Genomic DNA, 21,339 nt, shown 5'->3' on the forward strand with positions numbered 1-21,339 from the left:
GATGGAGCAATCACGCTTTATTTGTGCTTTTTAATAGGAAGAAATCTTCTTTCAAAATGTGATTTATCGTTTTTAATTAGATCTATGTGAGTTTTTTTTTTTAAATCAAATATTTAAAGCGGTGAAGAACCTGAGACAGTCCCTCCAGTTGAAAAGAGATTCATTACTCAAAAACCAGTTCAAACCCAACAGAAACCCCGAAATCTTCTTTTTAGTCTAGAAGCGATAATGGATCAGGATGCAAATCGGAAGCAGAATCAGGTCATTCCATGTCTTCTCCTTTTGCATCACACTGCACAATCAAGCCGAGTGTTCCTGTAAAAGTTGTTGCCCCATCGAAACGAGCAATAAAGAGGCCGCAAGAGACCCAGAAAGAGAAAGGGAGGAAGAAGTTAAAGAATGCAGAAGAAGACGTGTCAATAAATAGAAAATTTTATAAAATTACTTACCATATTCTTAGATTACGTATATTTTGAATATGAATGTGTATTTCATATTTTTTTGGTCATTTATGTATCAATTGAATGAGATTATTAATACTTAAGGGTCGTTTAATGTGATGGATAAGAAAAGTTAATCCCATGATAAATTTTAAGTACCCTTTATTTCGTTGTTTGGTTGCAAAGCTTGGGATAACTTATATCAGGATTATGAATTAGTACCAGGATAAGTTATCCCTCACATTGGGTGGTATAGTAATCCCAGGATAACTTATCCCGGAATAAAATAGGTAAATGACAAATATATCCCTTTAAATCCTTTTTATACATTATTTTTCACATTTATGTATATTTACATTATTTCTAATACCATGTATAATAATATTTACTACTCTTTATTTTTATGATAATTATACATATTTTTCTATTAAAAAATTACACTATATAAATATAATTTTTATTTATGAATTTATTTGACTAATTCTTATGTTTATTTTATTTTGATTTCTCATAAATTTTCTTCTCTTTAACAAACTTAAGAGGGAAGTTCTATTTTTAAGCAAAATAAGAAAAAAGTTATATTTTTAAATACACATGGTACTTATCACGGGGATACATAAACAAAAATATTTAAGTTAAATAAGATAAAAATTTTATTTTAAAAAATGAATAACTAAAGCTCGCAAAGAAAAATTTAAAAAGTTTAAATAAAGTGAAGGGTAATTTTGTAAACAAACAACTTGTTCTTAAAATTTATCAATATATATTATTTTGAATACAACAAACCAAACACTCAATAAGAAATAATCTCAGGACAACTTATTTAATCATAACTAATCCCAACATAACTTATCCAATCATAACTCATATTCAAATCAAACGATCCCTTATAGTTCAAACATTGAAATAAGAATATCATCCGATTAGGCTGGAAAAATCCGACTCATTAAAATATTATCACACAGGACTCGAACTAACCCTAGCTAATGTTAAGGGGTGGGGATGTGGCCCATGGAAAGGATGTCCGGCTTAGCCCCTACTTTGATTAGTGTAATTAACGGGCTAAATGGGCCAAATAGAGTCTATAGAGTCGATTCCATGCTCTTTTAATTTTAATAATAGCATTGACATTTACAATTAATAGATCAATTATTGCCAAATTTTAAAAATTAGTCACTACTAAAAAAAATACATATGCAAATAACATACACAAGATGTTTATATGTTCACATAATATTTGCTAACATTATTTTCAAAATATTGTAGTGTTTGAATTTTGAAAAGTAAAATTATTATTTTTATTACAACAAGATACATGTTTTGACCTTTTATATGTTGTTTAAGTAATATTTGCTAACATTATTTTTTACTTATTGTATTATTTTGATATATATTGAAAATAAAATTGAACTTTGTATGTTAATATATTGGGGAAGGTAAGCAAATACCCCATAAAAATAAAATAATTACAAACATATACCCCTTTATATTCATACTCTATTAAATAATTATATTATATACCCCTCAACTAATTTCGCTTAACTGATACTAAATTCGTATCATATACTATATTAGTATTATTAAGGCTGATCATTTCGATTAATTGATACTAAAAATGTATATATATATACACTATATTGGTATCATTAAGGTTTTTTGTTTAGAAATTATTTATTAGTCAATGATACTATAAAGAGTAATTTATGAACAAGAAACCTTAATGATACCACAACAATATATATATACTCTTATTGTATCATTGAGTAATGAGTAATTCTAAACAAGAAACCTTGATGATACCAATATAGTATATATATATTATGTGCGAAATATTGCAAATCAATTGCCAATGCATTTACTAATTATCTGGGACCAATGCTTTGAAACTCAAAAATAATAGATCTATTTTTTAATTATTCTCCACTTAAATACCGAACTTGTGGCTCCCTCTACCTTTGCACTTGAACAAAGCCAAAAGAGCCAGATATAAAGTCAATATATTGCCAAAGCTTGAAATTCCTCACCTTTACATAGTAAACAAAGCAGAAGGACATCAATGAAATACTAGCAAACTTTGAAGTTTCTTCAAATTTACAGACCTTGTGGCAGAAGGCAATTTTCCAACACAACTTCAACAAAAATAATATATCACATGAAATCCCACTAAGTACGGTCTATAAGGAGGGTAGAGTGTATGCAAACCTTACTACTACCTCGTGGAGGTGCATTCTTTTCCCAACACCAATCAGCAGAAAAATGATTTTAACGCTTATACATAAGGAATGTCCTTAGAAATGCTATACGCTCAATCCTAGTACTCACAAAATCATGTTTATGGAAAATTCGAATGAGGAGTAGACAATCACAACCAAAAGAATATGAAAGCTTAGTATATAATGAAACATACGTAATATAAAAGTAATAGGGGTTGCAAACCAGACAGTACACACCTTAATTTTGGAAGATATGACACTAAAAATTTGTACAAAGTTGAGTGTCCAATAAACAGATGAATTAGCAATCATGCATCTTGACCAGAAAAAGAAGCTGAAACTAGAAGAATAAAGAGCTGCAACTTTACAAATCTGGACAAAGGCGACTACAAACATTGAGAGGTAGTTGTAGTACACAATGCAATAACTACTATGGCATCTGTACTATAGTCATTCTTCCTACAGCTAGCGCTAGGGCTCTAAGAGAGCATTGAAGCAAAATGTCTATTCCCTCTATCTCGAAGGGCATGTATTCGCTAACTGGGGCATAGGAGGCACACCTTAGGCCTCATATAGTCGTTAAATACATGCTTCTGTAGACTATTATCCAAGCCATATTAGCTCCAAAGTACTCTGACACCTACACATCAAAACAGCTAAGTTATAACTCATCAGTCCTCTTTTCCTAGTTTCATGGAAACTGATTTATATACTTGATAGACATACCTAAACAGACAGCTATGAGCTTGAGCTCTCGTTATCTGAACTAGAATCGTGCATCTATCGCACCTGGATTGCAGGAAATAGTTGTTTACGTATGTCTGGCAAAGACTCAGGACAAGATTCTTGGGAAGGAGATGTTAATGCCCCTTTTCTAGGAGTCTTAACTGGTATTTTTTTTGAGTTTCTCACCACAGTACATTCCTTGTCCAACATAATTAAGAAATCACTAACGACTGAAAAGAGACACAAGCCTTCGTCCTTCCCTGAATTTCCATGGAAGTAATCTCCTGTGCTCTTAAGACATTATCTGTTTCTCTTCTTCTAGGATGCAAGTAATCTCCTGTTCTGCATGTTGGATAAAATTTGTGAGTGGATCACGGAACTTACTTTCATCCTCCAAGCTCATCATATCAGTGTCCAGAAACTCTTTAGTTTTCACTAGTGGCTAACTAAGCTTCATGACAGCTGAACTTAAATTCTTGCCATCAATAAGTGAAGCTTTTCTTACATTCTCAAGCTCGTTGCTTAAACCTGAAACCACCTGAAGACCAAGGTTACGGTGATAATCTGCCGACTCCTGAGCATTATCCTCTACAAAATCTTCTGTCTGCACACTGGTAGTGCTTTGGTTCTCTTTTAATCTATGTGCTGCTCTTAATCCATCAGATCAAATGATTTCCTGAACTACAAAGTTCAAGAGTGGTCTTTCCATCAGTTCCTTTCACATCTGAGAGTTTCAAAAGTGTCAAGCTTGAATGCCTGCGCACCATCATTCATGCTGTTGCCAGTGTTTAGAACTGCTTCAAGAAGTTTCAGGAAGAGTCTGCTGTTTCTCAGTTCCTTAGATGCGACCTACAAGTCACAATGTATAGTTGGCAAACCACCAAGCAGAAAATCAACAGATAAAAACTGATGCCAAAGAAGAATAACAAAAAAATTTCACCCTAAACTGCAACCATCAAATTATAAGAAACTCAATATTTTACTCTTTACCTCCAAGGTTGCGAAGGACTCTTTAATGGAAGAAACTTCTTCCTGAAGAGAACATATGAGCAGCAATGTTTCCATCCATTTGAATGCAAATGGAATTGCAACCATGGACTCAAGAAAACGTTCAACAGGACCGAGAGGAGAAATGTATCCAGCAAATAATCAGAGTTTGCTGCTTCCATCCATTTGAATGCAAATGGAATTGCAACTATGGACTTAAGAAAACGTTCAGCAGGACCGAACTGAGAAATGTCTCCAGCAAATACTCTGAGTTTTAGTTCTCATCTGTTGTTGGTGCCATCTTCAAGAGAGTTCGTCTGAGTTCAGGAGGCAGCTCATTACCTGATAAGAGACTTAAGTAAAAGAGTTGAGCTTCAGAATCTTCCTGATGAAAATAATACATAATTGAACTGTACAAATATTGCAAGATCTAAGTTGAAGTACCAATTGACGTCAATCCTTTCACGATTTAATATTAAATAGCAGATAAGATCGATTGTATGTGGCAAGGTACATCAAAATAAGGGAATTTTGTCATCGTGAAACTTCAATATTTTCCTTGGGATTGTGTAGAACATCTTTTAAAAAGCAGTGTATCAAACAAGTACCATACCAAATGTAAATGATTGAAGTAATACCATAGTTTTCCAATTAACTTCATGCTCTACAAACTTTGCCACATTTAATTTTGCAAGCTGAACTAGAACATTATTTTTAACATATCCAGTTGTAACAAAATAAGCATATGCTATCATTCAAAGAGTACAAATTCATCTTACTGGTCTTCTCATCCCTTAAAGTTTTTGTGATTGGTATCTAGGTGATCGTTGGCATGTTGCAACACACGTAATGAATATTTTAGATGGGACTTTTTCTTTCCCTTAAACACAAGAGTAAATACAGCAAATGCGGATGTTAAGATACTGATTTAATTCAAATACATGTTCACATATCTAACAATGTTATATGGAAGCGAAAGTTGGGTTGCTAAGGTCCAATATCTCCACAATCTAAGTGTTGTAGAAATGCGATTTTACAAAATTTGAAAAGATTAAAATAAACACATCTGACAGAGAGGCCAAGCAGCACGTGTAGAGGATAAATTAGAAAAGGTCGACTGAGATGGTTTAGCATGTCATACATAGACTCCCAAATGTACTGTATTATTTTGATATATATTGAAAATAAAATTGAACTTTGTATGTTAATATATTGGGGAAGGTAAGCAAATACCCCATAAAAATAAAATAATTACAAACATATACCCCTTTATATTCATACTCTATTAAATAATTATATTATATACCCCTCAACTAATTTCGCTTAACTGATACTAAATTCGTATCATATACTATATTAGTATTATTAAGGCTGATCATTTCGATTAATTGATACTAAAAATGTATATATATATACACTATATTGGTATCATTAAGGTTTTTTGTTTAGAAATTATTTATTAGTCAATGATACTATAAAGAGTAATTTATGAACAAGAAACCTTAATGATACCACAACAATATATATATACTCTTATTGTATCATTGAGTAATGAGTAATTCTAAACAAGAAACCTTGATGATACCAATATAGTATATATATATTATGTGCGAAATATTGCAAATCAATTGCCAATGCATTTACTAATTATCTGGGACCAATGCTTTGAAACTCAAAAATAATAGATCTATTTTTTAATTATTCTCCACTTAAATACCGAACTTGTGGCTCCCTCTACCTTTGCACTTGAACAAAGCCAAAAGAGCCAGATATAAAGTCAATATATTGCCAAAGCTTGAAATTCCTCACCTTTACATAGTAAACAAAGCAGAAGGACATCAATGAAATACTAGCAAACTTTGAAGTTTCTTCAAATTTACAGACCTTGTGGCAGAAGGCAATTTTCCAACACAACTTCAACAAAAATAATATATCACATGAAATCCCACTAAGTACGGTCTATAAGGAGGGTAGAGTGTATGCAAACCTTACTACTACCTCGTGGAGGTGCATTCTTTTCCCAACACCAATCAGCAGAAAAATGATTTTAACGCTTATACATAAGGAATGTCCTTAGAAATGCTATACGCTCAATCCTAGTACTCACAAAATCATGTTTATGGAAAATTCGAATGAGGAGTAGACAATCACAACCAAAAGAATATGAAAGCTTAGTATATAATGAAACATACGTAATATAAAAGTAATAGGGGTTGCAAACCAGACAGTACACACCTTAATTTTGGAAGATATGACACTAAAAATTTGTACAAAGTTGAGTGTCCAATAAACAGATGAATTAGCAATCATGCATCTTGACCAGAAAAAGAAGCTGAAACTAGAAGAATGCAACTATACAAATCTGGTCTAACTTCCTTCATATACTAAAAATAAATTATCAAATATTAAGGAGATTTCAGTACCATTAACATCTCGATATTTAGATTCTTATAGACATACAAACATTGAGAGGTAGTTGTAGAACACCATGCAATAGCTACTATGGCACTCAGATGTGAAAGGAACTGATGGAAAGACCAAACTCTTGAACTTTGTAGTTCAGGAAATTATTCGATCTGAAGGATTAAGAGCCGCACGTAGATTTCAAGAGATCCAAAGCACTACGGGTGTTCAGACAGAAGTTCTTGTAGAGGATCTTGCTCAGGAGTTGGCAGATATCACCGTAACCTTGGCCTTTCGGTGGTTTCAGGTTTAAGCAACGAGCTTGAGAATGTAAGAAAAGCTTCACTTATTGATGGCGAGAACTTAAATGCAGCTGTCATGAAGCTTAGTTAGTCACTAGTGAAAACTAAAGAGCTTCTGGACACTGATATGAGAAGTTTGGAGGATGAAAGTAAGTTCCGTGATACACTCACAAATTTTATCCAACATGAGATTACTTGCATACTACAAGAAGAGAAAAAAAAAATGTTTTTGGTTAAGAGCACAGGAGATTACTTCCATGTAAATTCAGAGAAGGACGAAGGCTTACGTCTCTTTTCAGTCGTTAGTGATTTCTTGAATTTGTTGGACAAGGCATGTACAGTGGTGAGAAACTCAACAAAATTACCAGTTCAGACTCCTACAAAAGGGGCATTAACATCTCCTTCCAAAGAATCTTGTCCCGAGTCTTTGCCAGACATACGTAAACAACTATTTCCTGCAATCCAAGAGCGACAGATGCACGATTCTAGTTCAGCTGATGAGAGATCAAGCCCATAGCTGTCTGTTTAGGTATGTCTATCAAATATAAATCAGTTTCCGTGAAACTAGGCAAAGAGGGCTGATGAGTTATAACTTTGCTGTTTTAATGTGTAGGTATCGGAGTACTTTGGAGCTAATATGGCTTGGATAATAGTCTACAGAAGTATGTATTTAACGACTATATGAGGCATAAGGTGTGCCTCCTACGCCGCAGTTAGAGAATACATGCTCTTCGAGATAGAGGGAATAGACAAATTTCTTCAATGCTCTCTTAGAGCCCTAGCGCTAGCGGTATGCCTGCACACCACTATGGAAGGTGCCAGGATTCATACGGTTGCCAGTTTATAGAACTGCTTCAAGAGGTTTCAGGAAGAGTCTGCTGCTTCTCAGTTCCTTAGATGCGACCTGCAAGTCGCAATGTATAGTTGGCAAACCACCAAGCAGAGAATCAACAGATAAAAACTGAGGCCAAAGAAGAATAACAAAAAAAATTCACCCTAAACTGCAACCATCAAATTATAAGAAACTCAATATTTTACACTTTACCTCTAAGGTTGTGAAGGACTCTTTAATGGATGAAACTTCTTCCTGAAGAGAACACATGAGCAGCAATGCTTCCATCCGTCTGAATGCAAATGGAACTGCAACCATGGACTTAAGAAAACGTTCAGCAGGACCAAGCTGATAAATGTCTCCAGAAAATAATCTGAGTTTTAGTTCTTCATCTGTTGTTAGTGCCATCTTCAAGAGAGTTAGTATGAGTTCAGGAGGCAGCTCATTACCTGATAAGAGAATTAAGTATTAGTGTTAAGCTTCAGAAATCTTCCTGATGAAAATAATACATAATTGAAACAGCATGAAATTTGCAAGATCTAAGTTGAAGTACCAATTGACGTCAAACTTTTCATGATTTAATATTAAATAGCAGATAAGATCGATTGTGTGTGGCAAGGTACATGAAAATAAGGGAATTTTGTCATCGTGAAACTTCAATATTTTCCTTGGGATTGTTTAGAACATCTTTTAAAAAGCAGTGTATCAAATAAGTACCATACCAAATGTACATGATTGAAGTAATACCATAGTTTTCTAATTAATTTCATGCTCTACAAGCTTTGCCACATTTAATTTTGCAATCTCAACTAGAACATTATTTTCAACGTATCCAGTTGTAACTAAATAAGCATATGCTATCATTCAAAGAAAACATTTTCATCTTACTGGTCTTCTCATCCCTTGAAGTTTTTGTGATTGGTATCTAGGTGATCGTTGGCATGTTGCAACACACATAACGAAAATTTTAGATGGGACTTTTTCTTTCCCTTAAACACAAGAGTAAATACAGCATGTGCGGATGTTAAGATGCTGATTTAATTCAAATCCATGTCACCTTTCCAGGAGAATGACATGATAAGTGAAAATATATCACATTTACTTTAAAATATAAAAGGTTGAAACAGAGGGGTGTTACTGGAAAATTATGAAATCGAAGGATATCTAACAATGTTATAGGGAAGCGAAAGTTGGGTTTCTAAGGTCCAATATATCCACAATCTGAGTGTTGTAGAAATGCGCTTTACAAAATGAACACATCTGACAGAGAGGGCAAGTAGCACGTGCAGAGGATAAAGTTAGAAAAGGTCGACTGAGAATGTTTAGTATGTCATGCATAGACACCCAAATGTACGTTTGCAGGTGAAACAATATGTAAATTTAAGCGTCAGAAGAGAACAAGGTAAACCTAAAACCATATGTAAGAAAGTTATCCCTATATTTTCTCGAAATCAATGTGAACTTAGCTAAGAATAGAACAAAATGAATCAAATCATGCGTATAGTCTATACGTGATACCAACTAGTCAGGATCATATTGATGTTATATTTACTTAATTAGGTGTTTGCCAAGAGCCTATTAGTTTTGTTAGAGATATATATCAACGTAGGGTCAATGTGAGACGGACAGTCCTCTAGTGTTAGATAATCCAAAAATTGTTCTTTAAGATAAAATATTTAGTACTAGAGTGAAATGGACCAAAATGGAATTTCTAAAAGGATCCATACAACCAACAGAGGGGGGGGGGGGGGAGAGAGAGAGAGAGAGAGATTTACCCTACTCGAGAGCATCATAAACTTCTTCTGTTGTCACATTTAAGGCTTCGAGGAGAATAGCTAGATTTTGTGACCTCTTAGGAACAATAATCTGAATGCACTGTGAGGTTTGATCAAAGGATGAGGAAACTTTTCTTCGATCATCTTTCCCTTGGTCTCCTGGTATATATCCAAACAAGGAATCCATCATCTCCTCATTAAACCTGTATTAAAATTCAGCAATCAGAATGGTAAAAACAGAAACAGTTAAACTCTCACAGGAGCAAAGTGAATAGCAAGATCAGTGTGAAGCCTACTGGAACGAGCCTGCTTTTGTTTCAAGCCAAACCATAGAGTGGTCAGGGTTAGCAAGAACCTTGTCCCAAAAGAATGGTTTTAATTTTGTTTTAGGAAGCATCAGATTCACCCAATGAGCCACTTCCCCTGGTCTCAGAAGAACGTCCTCTCTGATGTGCTCCAAGAGGTAAAGGTTTTGGAAAATTACCAGGTTTTGGTGGATTAGGAGGGCGAACTTTTGGAGGTGGAGGTGGGCTCGGAGCTGATGGTTTAGGAGGAGGAGGTGGTGGAGGACCAGGAGGTGGAGGTGGAGGTGCAGATTTTCCTGGAGGAAGCGGTAATGGTGCATGAACATTTGTGTTCATCTCAGGTTTTGACAGTTCCACATCTGCTTCGGAAAACTAATGAGGATCAGCATCATTTACAGCAGATGCACACTTGACATTTAGAGAATAACCTGACAATACAAATCATACAAATTACTGAAATGTAATGTAAAAGAATGATACGATGAGATTAATTAACCATCATGATAAATAGCAGCAAATAGACACCTGCATTCAGATTCAGAGGCGGTTTCCCATCCCTTTGCCCATCGTTTGGAGCTATTTCTTCCCTTTTATTCTTAACACAGAATATCAACAGACCTAAAAAGGCAATTCCTGCAACGGAACATCGAGTTACAGAAGCACTTAAATAATTTTGATGCTCTTGATTAGTTCCTTGAGAATTAGGACCATTTTGTGGTTTATATGGAGGATTAACAGGCAAAGGCTTAGAAATTGGATACTGGTTAGAAAAGAATTATTTATGTATTAAAAGTAGCGTAAATTTATACATTGCATAGTCGCAATGTATGAAGTGCGTAAACATATAAACTTTTTCAATTGAAGATGACAAAAAGATGTTCTAATTATTATATCAGAAATTTTGTTTATGCGGTATATGTTTCTTATTTTTCCACCTCAACCTACAAACATGAGACCTCAAAGAATGTTGATAAATATATTGGTTATAAATATCTTTCTATTATCAAATATCTGGAACACATGATAGAAGATAGTTTTACATAAAATTCCCTGCTTGCCATTTTGATGAATAAATTCCAAATAAGCAATAAGAAAAGTAGATAAACTGAAACGAATTATCTTGTCTCATTTGGATCCCTGTCCAAATCTGTGTGAACAAGAGGTTCAAAAAATATATTATTTGCAAAATAATTAATTGCCAATGCATTTAATAAGTGTCTAGGACCAATGCTTTGAAACTCGAACATAATGATCTGTCACTTGAACAAAGCCTGGGAGCCAGAAATAAAGTCAATATATTGCCAACGCTTGAAATTCTTCACCTTTACACAGTAAACAAAGCAGGAGGACATCAATGAAATACTAGCAATTTTTGAAATTTCTTCAAATTTACATAGATGGCAGAAGGCAATTTTCCAACATCAATCGGCAGAAATAATTGATGTCCTTAGAAATGCCATACACCAATCCTAACACTCACAAATTCATATTTACAGAAATAAAGAATGAGTAGACAATTACAATCCAAAAAACATGAAAGTAGATAATGAAACATACGAAATATAATAAATATCATAAAGGCAGATGTAGTAAGGGTTGCAAACCTGGGCGGTGCAGAACTTGGTTTTGGAAGATATGGCACTAAAAGATTGTACCAAGTTGAGTGTCCAACAGAGAAACTAGGAAATAAAATGGATTAGAAACAGATGAATTAGCAATCATGCATCTTGACCAGAAAAAGAAGTTGAAACTAGAATAGAAGAATAGAAAGCTGCAACTACACAAATCTGGTCTACCATCAGAAAAAGGTGATTACAAACATTGAGAGGTCATGATTTAACTCCGTGGATAGTAGACCATGCAATAACTACTATGGCATCTATATCATATTAATTCTTCCTACCGCTAGCACTAGGGCTCTAAGAGAGCATTGAAGCAAAATGTCTATTCCCTCTATCTTGAAGTGCATGTGTTCGCTGACTAGGGCATAGGAAGCACACCTTAGGCCCATACAGTCGTTAAATACATACTTCAGTAGACTATTATTCAAGCCATATTAGCTCCAAAGAACTCCGATACCTACACATCAAAACAGTAAAGTTATTACTCATCAGCTCTCTTTGCCTAGTTTCACGGAAACTGATTTATACTTGATAGACATACCTAAACAGACAGCTATGGGCTTGAGCTCTCATCTTCTGAACTAGAATCGTGCATCTGTCTCTCCTGGATTGCAGGAAATAGTTGTTTACATATGTCTGGCAAAGACTCGGGACAAGATTCTTGGAAAGGAGATGTTAATGCTCCTTTTCTAGGAGTCTTAACTGGTATTTTTGTTGAGTTTCTCACCACAGTACATGCCTTGTCCAACATAATCAAGAAATCACTAACAACTGAAAAGAGACGCAAGCCTTCGTCCTTCTCTGAATTTCCATGGAAGTAATCTCCTGTGCTCTTCTTAACCAAAGACATCATATTTTTCTTTTCTTCTAGTATTCAAGTAATCTCCTGTTCTGTATGTTGGATAAAATTTGTGAGTGTATCATGGAACTTACTTTCATCCTCCAAACTTCTCATATCAGTGTCCAGAAACTCTTTAGTTTTCACTAGTGAGTGACTAAGCTTCATGACAGCTGCACTTTAAGTTCTCGCCATCAATAAGTGAAGCTTTTCTTACATTCTCAAGCTCGTTGCTTAAACCTGAAACCACCCGAAGACCAAGGCTACAGTGATAATCTGCCGACTCTTGAGCAAGATCCTCTACAAGATCTTCTGTCTGCACACTGCTTGTGCTTTAAGTAACTATAACTTCCTGTTGCTTGTCAATTGGGTCATCCAAGTCTCTTAAAATTGTAAAAGATGGTCCCCAATTTATCTTTGTTAGAATGTGAGTCGTGTCAACTTGGTAAGCACACTCATGCCTCTTTCCCAAAACGCGTCAATAATAGGGTCACCTCTATGTTTGAAATTGTTCATTAAGACATATGGGGTCCAAGTCGTGTCAGTTCTTCCTTAGGCTTTCATTGTTTTGTTACTTTTATAAATGACTATTCTCGGTGCACATGGTAATTTTTAATGAAAAGTATATTTGAGCTATTCTCTATTTTTCAGAAATTTCATGCTGAAATTCCCAAATCAATTTAGTATTTCCTTTAAGAAGTTAATTGGTGATAATGTCCAAAGAATACTTCTCTACTTCTCTCTCTTCTTTTATGTCATCCTAGGGAATATTGCACTTGTCTTCTTGTGCACATACTCCTCATCCTAGGGAATATCGCACATGTCTTCTTGTGCACATACTCCTCAACAAAATGGAGTTGCTGAATGAAAGAATAGACATCTAATTGAAACAGCTCAAACCAAAAATGTGTTTCCCCTTCCACCACGTGTGTTTGGTTGCACCTGTTTTGTTCATAACCTTACCCCCCCCCTTGCTGACTCGGGCCTGATTTTTTCATGGGCCAAGCACGTGAACTTTTTTTTTTTGGTTTTTTTCGATAGCGATAAGATTAGATCTCAAGACATTTACCTACTCTGAAACCATATTAAAGTGTGTGATCATCTCATCCAAAAGCTTAAACTGTTAAAAAGAGCACACTTTTATTATTTAATTATATTTTCAACGGAAACAATTTAGATATCTATTCTGGGTCTACCAGGAAGAGAGAGAGAGCCAAATAAGGAGATCTGAAACGAAAAGAATCCTAGAACAGTTCCATGCGATAAAAACATAGTTCAGGATAGAATGATTGTCACAGACTATTATGCGGCAGTAAATTGCATTTTAAAGATGCTCAACATGTTCATTAGATAAAAGCTGTCAAAGAATTGATATGAAAATAAATTTATGATCTTATAAAACTAGACGATCCTTTTAGACACAAGTAAATTGAAAAACGTCAGAACTTATTACATCTAACAGAGTGCAGGTAGCACAAATAGAAGATAAAGTTAGATAGCTTCCCCATGTGTTAAGACCTCCAAAATGCATTGGTTTATAGGTTTATCAACACGATAACTAAGATTTTAAAGAGGCGAACTAAGTCGCACAGAGAAAAAAGTTTTCCATCACTGAATTCTTTTAAAATCCATGTAGACTTGGTTAAAAACAGAAAAGAATCAAACCAAGAGATCTGCATGAGTTATGCCAAACAGTTGAGATTAAACTAGTCAATAGATACCATAGAGAGACTGTGGGAGATTTAGGAAACCCCTAATTTGTCTTTTAAGACCCAATTATACAGTTTAGGAATGCAATGGACCTGAATAAAACGAATGGATATAATAATTGACCTCAATGGTTTCAGAATTGAAATATAGTTGATTGAATGATGAAAAGTCCAAGTGTGTAGGCATTCAAGCGCTGCAGAAATCTTCACTAGGAAAGAATAGAGAATAAGCCGTTAAAGGAAACACCTAAGAAGCAGGTAAGCAGGTAACAGCATTGCACTCTATGTCAAAGGAAATATCTCGAGGAAACTGTAACTAACCCACCACCCCCTCCTCCCCAAATTAAATAACTGGTATGATAAGCTGGCATGAACAACAATTGCAAACTAAGTGAATCAACACAAATTGCTAAAACTGAGAAAGATCACATTTAAATATATTTCCATCTCGAATAGGAAATGACATATTACAAAGGATGAACCAGAACGTCTCCAGACATTCCACTTCAGCTGTTCCTAATAAGCTTGCTACATATAAAAGAAGAAAAACAGCGGATATCATCCAAACAAGTTCACTAGTAAAATTAAATAAGCAATAATCAACCGGATAAACTAAATCTACCTCGCAGACTAAACATAAGCGCATCAACGCAAGAAGAAATTGTCTTGAGAAACAAGACTACATGAAACAAATCTAAAACTCCACCGAAACAGTATCAGAACTTGTAGCATTGAATAGAACATGATCCATCAGCATCTAGTTACCTCTCATTGCATCAACCACCAATTTGTAATGCTCCGCAATCAGATCTAAGCGCTTCACCATCAAGGCAGCTTCGTCGTCCTCCAGTTTCTTCCACTTCTCCTCCAGCACTTTAGCCGTGTCAGTAGCAATCAAACTCCTCTTCTCCTTCAAAAAACTTGTTCCATTCGGATACATTGTAGGCATGCCAGCCATACTTTCAAATGATGCAGCCAAACGTGGATATTTCGACTGGAAATCTTGTTGATCACCCTTAACTATATCCTCCTTAACCACCTCTTTCACAACAACTTGTTTCTCTTCTTCCTTATGTTTCTGTAGAAGTGGTTGCCCCATCGAAACCAGCAGCAAAGAGGCGGCAAGAGACCTAGAAAGAGAAAGGGAGGAAGAAGCCTGAGATTGCAGAAGAAGTCGTATCAATAAATAGAAAATTTTATAAAATTACTTACCATATTCTTAGATTACATATATTTTGAATATAAATGTCTTCCATAATTTTTATTGGTCACTAATGAGATTATTACTTCCTATAGTTCGAACATTGAAGTAAGGATATCATCCAGTCACGCTGGGACAATCTGATTCATAAAAATGTGGTCACACAGTATCGGGCAAACCGTAGCAAATATTAAGGGGTGGGAATTGGGCACGGGGAAAGAATGTCTGGCTCAGAACCATACCTTTGTTAGTGTAGTTAACGGGCTAAATGGGCCAGATCGGATTTACAGATTGGATTTCGTGTTCTTTTAATTTCTAATAATAGCATTAACATTTACATTTAACAGAACCAGTTGTTGCCAAATTTTAAAACTGAGACGCTGCTTAAAAATATATATATATACAAATAACATATACAAAATATACATAAATATTCAAATAAAATCATTTTGATATGTCTAAATATGTTTAAATAATATTTGCTAACATTGAAGTGTGTGACCATCTCATCTAAAAGCTTAAGTTGTTAGAGAGAGCACACTTCTATTATTTAATTATATTCTCACAATCATTCTATACCTTTAAAATCAGTTCTCTTTGCACCTAAATGTCGACATAATCTTATTTCCATTAACAAAAAAACTGGAATGTGTTGTAACCTTCTTTGATGATTCTATTCTTGTGCAGGATCGGAGTACAGGACAAGTGATTGGAAAAGGACATGAGTCACAAGGATTGTACCTGCGCTCTATCCCAACACCATATGTTGATTTTACTTCCGCCATAGTCAATTGGGTCATCCAAATCTCTTGAAATTGCAAAAATGGTTCCCACTTTATCAAGTTTATATTTGTTAGAATGTGAGTCGTGTTAGCTTGATAAGCTCACTCATGCCTCTTTCCCAAAACGCGTCAATAATAGGGCCACCTCTATGTTTGAACTCATTCATTCAGATATATAAGGTCCAAGTTGAGTCAGTTCTTCCTTAGGCTTTCATTATTTTGTTACTTCTATTGATGACTATTCTCGATGCACGTGGTTATTTTTAATGAAAAGTAAATCTAAGCTATTCTCTATCTTTCAGAAATTTTATGCTGAAATTCACAATCAATTTCGTATTTCCATTAAGAGGTTCATCAGTGATAATGTCCGAGAATACTTCTCTACTTCTCTCTCTTATTTTATGTCATCTCAAGGCAAATTGCACTTGTCTTCTTGTGCACATACTCCTAAACAAAATGGAGTTGCTGAGCGAAAGAACAAACATCTAATTGAAACAGCTCGAACAAACTCATTCACAATTATGTCCCTTCATGTTTTTGGGTCGATGCCGTTATTAGTGCTTGTTACTTAATCAATCGCATGCCTTCATCTGTTTTGCAGTACCAGAGTCCTCACTCAATCCTCTATCTGGACCAAAAGTTTGTTTGCCCTTTCTCCACATGTGAATGGTTGCACCTATTTTGTTCATAACCATACCTCCGGAAAAGATAAACTTCAGCACAAGGCCTTCAAAATGTGTCTTTCTTGGGTATTCTCGTCTACAAAAAAGGATACAAATGCTTTGATCCCTCTACCAATAAGTACTTGATTTCTGCAGTTGTTACTTTTTTCGAGACTTCTTCGTATTTTTCTCCTAATATAGAAAATAAGAACCATTACAGTCCTTCATATTCCACCTATTCCAATCCAGCTCCAACTCTTAAGGACTATCCCAACGACCTCAACCTCTTTCTGAACTTGCTAATCCAATTGGTATTTCTAACTCTAATACATGTGCACAAAGCAATCTTGCTGACTCATTACCCACTCCAACAATGTTTTTTGCTTAGAGAGGCACACTTTTATTACTTAATTAAATTCTCAACACACCCCCTCACGTGCGGGCAGCGGGCCTTATTTTTTCATGGGACAAGCATGTAAATTTTTTTTTTGATTTTTTGGGTGGCCGTGAGATTCGATCTCAGGACCTACGCCTGCACTGGTACCATATTGAAATATGTCACCATCTCATCTAAAAGCTTAAGCTGTTAAAGAGAGAACACTTTTATCATTTAATGATATTCTCAACAAAAGTAATTTAGATATCTATTCCAAGTCTACCAGGAAAAAGGTATGACAGAGAGAGAGAGAGCCAAATAAGGAAGGCTGAAACGGTTCCATGCAATAAAAACATAGTTCAAGATAGAATGATTATGTAACAGACTATTATAGGGTAGTAAATTGCATTTCTAAGATGCTCAACATGTTCATAAGATAAAAGTTGTCAAAGAATTGACATTAAAACAGATTTATGATCTTATAAAACTGACCCTATTAGACACAAGTAAATTGGAAAATGTCGGAACTAATTATCTACCAGACTGCAGGTTGCACAAATAGAAGATAAAGTTAGATGGCTTCCTCATGTGTTAAGACCTCCAAAGTGCACTGGTTTATAGGTTTGACAACACAATAACTAAGATTGTTAAGAGGTGAACTAAGTCACACGGAGAAAAAAGTTTTCAATCCCTGAAGTCTTTTGAAATCCACGTGGACTTGGTTAAAAACAGAACACAATCAAACCAAGAGATCTGCACGAGTTATGCCAAACAGTTGAGATTAAACTAGTCAGTAGATACCATAGAGAGATGTGTGGGAGATTTAGGAAACCCCTAATTTGTCTTTTAAGACCTAATTATTCAGAATAGGAATGAAATGGACCTGAACAAAACAAATCAATATTGAGAATTCATATAATAACTGACCTCAATGGTTTCAGAATTGAAATATAGTTTGATTGAATGATGATAAATGCAAGTGTGTAGACATGCACACACATAAAAGGTGTATATGTGTGCGCATTCATGCGCTGCAGAATATCTTCACTAGGAAAGAATAGAGAATAAACAGTTAAAGGAATGTATAGTTGGCAAACCACCAAGCAGAGAATCAACATATAAAAACTGAGGCCAAAGAAGAATAACAAAAAAAATTCACCCTTAACTGCAACCATCAAATTATAAGAAACTCGATATTTTACACTTTACCTCTAAGGTTGCGAAGGACTCTTTAATGGATGAAACTTCTTCCTGAAGAGAACACATGAGCAGCAATGCTTCCATCCGTTATGCAAATGGAATTGCAACCACGGACTTAAGAAAACGTTCAGCAGGACCAAGCTGAGAAATGTCTCCAAATCATCTGAGTTTTAGTTCTTCATCCATTGGTGGTGCCATCTTTAAGAGAGTTCGTATCAGTTCACGAGGCAGCTCATTACCTGATAAGAGACATAAGTAATTAGAGTTAAGCTTCAGAAACCTTGATGAAAATAATACATAATTATAACAGCATGAAATTTTCAATATTTAAGTTGAAGTACCAATTGACGTCAAACTTTTCACGACTTAATATTAAATAGCAGATAAGATCGATTCTGTGTGGCAAGGTACATGAAAATGAGGGAATTTTTGTCATTGTGCAACGATAATGTTTTCCTTGGGATTGGTTAGAACATCTGCTAAAAAGCAGAGAATCAAATAAGTAGCAGACCAAATGCAAATGATTAAACTAATAGTGTAGTTTTCCGATTAACTACATGCTTTACAAACTTGCCATGTTTTATTTTCCAATCTGAACTAGGACTTTCTTTTCAACGTATCTAGTTGTAACTAAATAAGTATATGATATCATTTAAGAATACATTTATTCTTACTGGTCTTCTCATCCCTTAAAGTTTTTGTGATTGCTATCTAGGTGATCGTTGGTAAGTTGCAACACACATAATGAAAATTTTAGATGGGACTTTTTCTTGCCCTTAAACAAAAGAGTAAATACAGCATGTGCGGATGCTAAGATGCCGATTTAATTCAAAATCCATGCTAACTTTTCCAGGAGAATGTCATGATAAACGAAAATGTATCACATTTACTTAAAATATAAAAGGTTAAAACAGAGAGGTGTTATTAGAAAATTACGAGATCGGGAATATCTAACAATGTTATATGGAAGCAAATGTCGGGTTGCTAAGGTCCAACATATCCACAATCTGAGCGTTGTAGAAATGCGATTGTACAAAATCTAAAAAGATTAAAATAAACACATCTGACAGAGAGGATAAAATCAGGAAAGGTTCTTAGGATGCTTTAGCATGTCATACATAGACTCCCAAATGTACCATTTACAGGTAAAAAAAATGATAAATTCAGGCGCCAAATGAGAATGAGGTAAGCCTAAAACCATATGTAGGGAAGTTACCCTACATTTTCTAAGAATCAATGTGGAGATAGCTAAGAATAAAACAAAATGAAGCAAATGATTTGTATAGGTGATACCAACTAGTTGGCACTATGCTAAGTTATTGATCTTATATTTACTCAGGTTAGGTGTTTGCCAAGAGCCTATTAGCTTTGTTAAGAGGCATATATATCAACGTAGGGATCAATGTGAAATGGGCAGGCCTCTTGTATTAGATAATCCAAAAGCTGTCCTTTAAGATAAAATATATAGTACTGGAATGAAATGGACCAAATCGAATGGAATTTCAAAAAGGATTCATACAGGCTACAGCCACCATGGTGGGGGGAGAAGAGAGCGGGGGTGGGGGGGGGGGAGATTTACCTTCTTCGTGAGCATCATAAACTTCTTCTGTTGTCACATTTGAGGCTTTGAGAAGAATTGCTAGATTTTGTGATTTCTTATGATCAATAATCTGAATACACTGTGATGTTTGGTCAAAGAATGAGGAAGCTTTTCTTCGATCATCTTTCCCTTGGTCTCCTGGTATGTATCCAAACAAAGAATCCATCATCTCCTCATTAAACCTGTAATACAATTCAGCAATCAGAATGGTAAAAACAGAAACAGTTAAACTCTCACAGGAGCAAAGTGAATAGCAAGATAAGTGCGAAGCTTACTGGAACGAGCCGGCTTTTATTTCATGCCAAACCATAGAGTGGTCAGGGTTAGCAAGAAACTTGTCTCAAAAGAGTGGTTTTAATTTTGTTTTTGGAGCATCAGATTCACCCAATGAGTCACTTCCCCCGGCCTCAGAAGAACGTCGTCTCTGATGTGCTCCATATGAAGATTCAAATGAGAAGGTCAAAAAGATAATTGTATTAAATCTGGCAGCAAGCCTTTAAATACAAAATATACAGCTAACTGGACCTAAAGCCTTTAATTTTGTTTTTGGAACATCAGATTCACCCAATGAGTCACTTCCCCCGGCCTCAGAAGAACGTCGTCTCTGATGTGCTCCATATGAAGATTCAGATGAGAAGGTCAAAAAGATAATTGTATTAAATCTGGCAGCAAGCCTTTAAATACAAAATATACAGCTAACTGGACCTAAAGTGCAGGCCACTAGCTGCACATTATCTACAAATAACTGAAGTTAACAACTACCTATTCCTAAATATGCTCCAACCATCAGGAGACTTAGTCAACCTATAATAACAACTAGTAACAACAGATAAAAATAAAAATAGTTAATACACCCCCTCAAGTTAGGCAAGGTGCAACAATGGCTAACTTGGAACGACACCTAGTAAAGGCTGATTTAGGCAATGGCTTGGTGAAGGTATCAACAAGTTGATCACAAGCATGAGTATGAGTAACATGAACTCGATGAGCTTGAACCTGGTCACGAACATATGGAAAATCTACAGCAACGTGTTTCATATGGGTATGGAACACCGGACATAGTCATAGTAGATTGTTGATGTCTTTGAGATGGTGACATGTAATTCATGAAGTAAGTTTCGCACCCACGTGATCTTTGCAAGTGCATTGGCGACTGATTCGTACTCTGCCTAAGTAGACGAGCGAGCCACTGCAAGTTGCTTTCTTGATGACCAACTAACTGGATTTGGTCCAAAGAAAAGTATGTAACCTGATGTAGAGATTCTGTCATTCGGATCGCCAGCCCAGTCAGCATCAACATACGTATACAAATTGGAGTCAGAGCTCCAAACGATGTGAAGTCCCGAACTTGCAATTCCATGGAGAT

At 35.3% G+C, this 21,339-nt stretch overlaps 2 protein-coding genes and 1 pseudogene across 3 annotated transcripts in view; all 3 read right to left on the bottom strand.

Moving 5' to 3' along the window:
• Positions 1 to 21,339, bottom strand: part of LOC125817712 (formin-like protein 5) — a 67,624-nt pseudogene that overhangs the window by 22,660 nt on the left and 23,625 nt on the right.
• The window catches only part of LOC125817746 (formin-like protein 3), a 62,479-nt gene continuing 44,244 nt past the window's right edge, over positions 3,105 to 21,339 (bottom strand). Inside the window, exon 7 of one of the 2 annotated variants that reach the window (XM_049497293.1) lies at positions 3,105 to 3,293. The gene's annotated coding sequence lies outside the window, so the exon portion shown is untranslated. Of the gene's footprint in view, positions 3,294 to 12,079; positions 12,147 to 21,339 lie in introns of those variants that run through there. The other variant, XM_049497295.1, reaches the window with a different exon arrangement.
• LOC125817751 (STOREKEEPER protein-like) overlaps positions 4,655 to 21,339 on the bottom strand; it is a 33,926-nt gene continuing 17,241 nt past the window's right edge. The window contains exon 2 of the mRNA XM_049497299.1: positions 4,655 to 4,719. Within this exon, the coding sequence (XP_049353256.1) occupies positions 4,670 to 4,719 (50 nt within the window). The 3' untranslated portion in view covers positions 4,655 to 4,669. The remainder of the gene's footprint in view (positions 4,720 to 21,339) is intronic.

This window comes from Solanum verrucosum, unplaced genomic scaffold (assembly GCF_900185275.1).
Source record: "Solanum verrucosum unplaced genomic scaffold, falcon-dt-bn FXZP01000280.1, whole genome shotgun sequence".
Taxonomy (NCBI): domain Eukaryota; kingdom Viridiplantae; phylum Streptophyta; class Magnoliopsida; order Solanales; family Solanaceae; genus Solanum; species Solanum verrucosum.